The following is a 3,467-nucleotide window of genomic DNA, read 5'->3' as shown; positions in this document are numbered from 1 at the left end:
GGCCATTGACTAACAGGCTGTTCAGCGTGGCCTACTGGAAGTGCTACGTTAAACTCGCAAGGTATGGGCCCAAAACCCAGCAATGCCGCCCAAAAGCATAGTTGTTTAATGCCATCAGCAGAGCTATAAATACGACTGGCGCGTTATCTATGGGTCTCTGGGTACTCGGAATGAGGACATCAGCAGCCGCCAATCGCACGGACAAAGGCTATTGCTACGGGCAGTAATTCATCCGGTTCGGTTTATAACTCGATGACTTATGATATGCATGGCTGAAAAAGTTCGTTTTCCGGGTTCCTACCACGTTTGCTCTCCGGTTGTCGTGCGAGGTCATTCACATCAACTGATTCACGGTTTTAGTAAAACTCGAGTAGCCTACAGAGGTCCTGGTCTGGCTAGTTAAGGCAGGTTGACACCCGAATTAGAAAGGATGCAGATATTAGAAATTCGAAACTCAATATTCAGTTGAATTCGGCTTTCTGGTTTTAATCGTATCCTTGATCTACTAATCCTTCTGACACGCTTTTTGTTTTTCAGTCGACATTATGGCTGGATATCCTCCTTATACAACCAGTTTCCATCATCCGTATGCTCAAGTAGCATACCTGCCTGCTGCTGTACCTACCATCGCTCCGGTCAGTCAGTGGATAGAACACACATCGCACGATGGGCGTAAGTACTACTATAACACTGCAACGCAGCAGACTACCTGGGAAAAGCCGCAAGAACTTAAAACTACCAGGGAACTTATACTTTCAAGTTGTCCTTGGAAAGAATTCAAGTCAGAAAACGGGAGGTTATACTACTTTAACGAACAAACAAAACAGTCTGTTTGGGTGAAGCCACAAGAATTAATTGATGCTGAGAATCAGGCAGAAAGTGCCTCATCGACAGCCGCGTCAGACAAAAAGGTCCCCACTTCTTCAGTATTAGGAACTCCATGTACACCGGCCACGCCTAAGGACGAGCCCTCTAAGCCGCCGGAACCTTCAGCTATCGAAAAAGCAATGATGGCCACGTTGAGTTCTTACGACTTGCCGACAACAACGGACAGTATTCCAATACCCCCACCACCTCCAACGGAAGCCCCAGCGGAAACGCAAAATGAGTATGTGGATCGTACCAACGCAGATAATGCCGGGCGGGTGGGCACTACAAGCTCAGGCGGTTCTCCTGCACCGCATCAAGAGTACAAAACTCGTGGGGAGATGGCAGAGGGACTACGTCGCTTATTCCGTGACTGCAACGTACCTGGCTCTGCGACTTGGGAGCAGGCCCTCAAGCTTATTTCCGCCGACCCACGATATTCTCTTTTGAAGACCTTCACAGAAAAGAAACAAATTTTCAATGTCTACAAGACACAACGCTTGAAGGAGGAGCGTGAAGAACAACGCCTACGCGCTAAACAGGCGAAAGAGGACTTAGAACGCTTCCTTCTCCGACATCCAAAACTCCATTCCACCATGTCTTACAGAAAAGTAGAACAGTTGCTCTCAGATGCTCGTGAGTGGACGTCCGTGCCTGATCGAGATAGACGGGAGCTTTTCGAGGACGTGATGCAGTTGATTTCCAAACGTGAACGCGATGAGGCGAAAGTGGTCAGAAAGAGAAATATCAAAGTTTTCCATGAAATACTCAGTGGAATGCCAAATCTTACATTCCGGACGACCTGGAGTGAAGCACAGCAAATGCTTCTGGACAATCCGAAGTACGTGTACTGTTTTTCAGTGTAACCGTAGTTACAGTGATTTTGTGTAGACCTGATGTCATTATATAACTGGTCTATATCTTAGTGACGGACACCCTTAAACGGAAGGCTCATCTATTTTCCTGAATGAAGATGTGCATGTGTGTCCTGTTTATTGCTAGCTTTCAGAAATTCACCTAACCTCGACTAGCTTTGGACAAGCTGTACTTTTTCCCACCCATTCGGACCCCCAGTTGTTCTATGCATGTTGAACAACAGTCATTACTCCGCAGTTTATCGAATCTAGCTTTCTAAATGAATGTGGTCCATTAAATTAGGTGGTCGCAAATCAATTATGTCGTTCTGAAATCCTCCTAGTTCTTAGTGTTTTATGCTCCGTCGGTTCGACGAGTTTTGACATGCCGTTTTCAGAGAGGACCAAGCATACCCTTCCCGAAGCAGACTTTTGGACATCTTTTGCGAGTTCGACAAGGGCTCTGATGTCAGACATTTGGGTCACTTGAAAAGCATAGGCCCTTGTTATTCATTCCTCGAGGTTTTGTTTCTCGGACTTTGCTTCTCTAACTTCGGTAGCACTTTATCGGATATATGATGGTTCACTTCTGGCATTCTATATCCAAAGAATGGTTTCGGGCGACCCATTAATTTCGACCCCAGAACATTCACTCCCTAGCGTTTCCCTCCGTGATGTCTATGTGGTACCGATTTTACTCATAAACCTATTCGACCACTTCACGTGTAGATTTTCTGCGCCATCTTTTGACTGCTGTATGTCCCCTGCAGTTGCATCCTTATTTGGTATTGGATTGATGTAGATCTGTTCATTTAATGAACAATCCGTGTAATAATCCATGCGTGACAAAGCGCTATGATTGGAAGGTAGAATATTTTCTACTCGCACACTGGTGTCAGATCGATCCGTAAGTTCTGGACTGTGTTACACTTCAACCGCTAAACGTTTGCCACTCTGTCAAATGTAGGGAGAGCTGCGTACTCAGTCTGAGTTGACGTTTGTGAGGAAGCTCTCATCCACTTGAGCCATCAAATAATTACGACCTGACAGTACTGAACCCTCTCCTGGACGAGTCCGATCGGTTGTGCAGTAATTCTATCGTTCACAAGAGAGAGGGGGCGAGATGCCAAGTGGTTTGAGCGCGAATTTACTGACCGGAAGATCCGTGGGTCGAATCCGACCTCCGCCACCCGACTTCCCCTGTCTAGGCTTGGGCAACCTGGCAGTATCCCAGCCCGCTTCCTTCCTTTGGGTGGCATGGCAACTAGGCATCGGAAGGGTGCTACAGCTGAACGCTTTCTTTCTTTCACACAAGAAGATTATCCATTGCTGATCGGACTGACCGTCAGTGATCGCACATTCGTAGTCAAACAGTTCGTTCATCTACCTACGACGTTTCGGTGATAAAGTCACGTCCATTGGTGAGCCCGATTATAGAGTTAAGTTTCTTCGGCGTGATTCTCATTCCGGCTATCTATCACTTGTAAATAGTTAGAATGTTTTATCCGAATAGTCATCGCTCATCGCGGGGGCTTGGCAATTACCAAGCCAAATGTCTGGAATGCTGACGGTAAAGAGGTTGCCTTTGTTGACTGCTCCTACATGTCACGGCATGTGGACCTATGTGCATGTGCAACTGTGCCTGAGTAGCTCACGAACCTCGATTTCAGACAATAACTATGAAGGGACGCCTGGAATGACCACTGGTTGTTGTGTTTGGGATCCATAAGACATCTATATATATAT

General features: G+C 46.5%; 1 protein-coding gene across 1 annotated transcript in view; it reads left to right on the top strand.

The window, feature by feature from the left end:
• Nucleotides 1-536: 536 nt before the first annotated feature.
• T265_14346 (hypothetical protein) overlaps nucleotides 537-3,467 on the top strand; it is a gene marked incomplete at both ends in the record, with an annotated part of 16,676 nt that continues 13,745 nt past the window's right edge. Inside the window, one exon of the mRNA XM_009173249.1 lies at nucleotides 537-1,708. Within this exon, the coding sequence (XP_009171513.1) occupies nucleotides 546-1,708 (1,163 nt within the window). The remainder of the gene's footprint in view (nucleotides 1,709-3,467) is intronic.

The sequence above is a fragment of the Opisthorchis viverrini genome, assembly GCF_000715545.1.
Source record: "Opisthorchis viverrini unplaced genomic scaffold opera_v5_189, whole genome shotgun sequence".
NCBI lineage: Eukaryota > Metazoa > Platyhelminthes > Trematoda > Opisthorchiida > Opisthorchiidae > Opisthorchis > Opisthorchis viverrini.
This window is presented reverse-complemented; position numbering and strand designations above follow the sequence as displayed.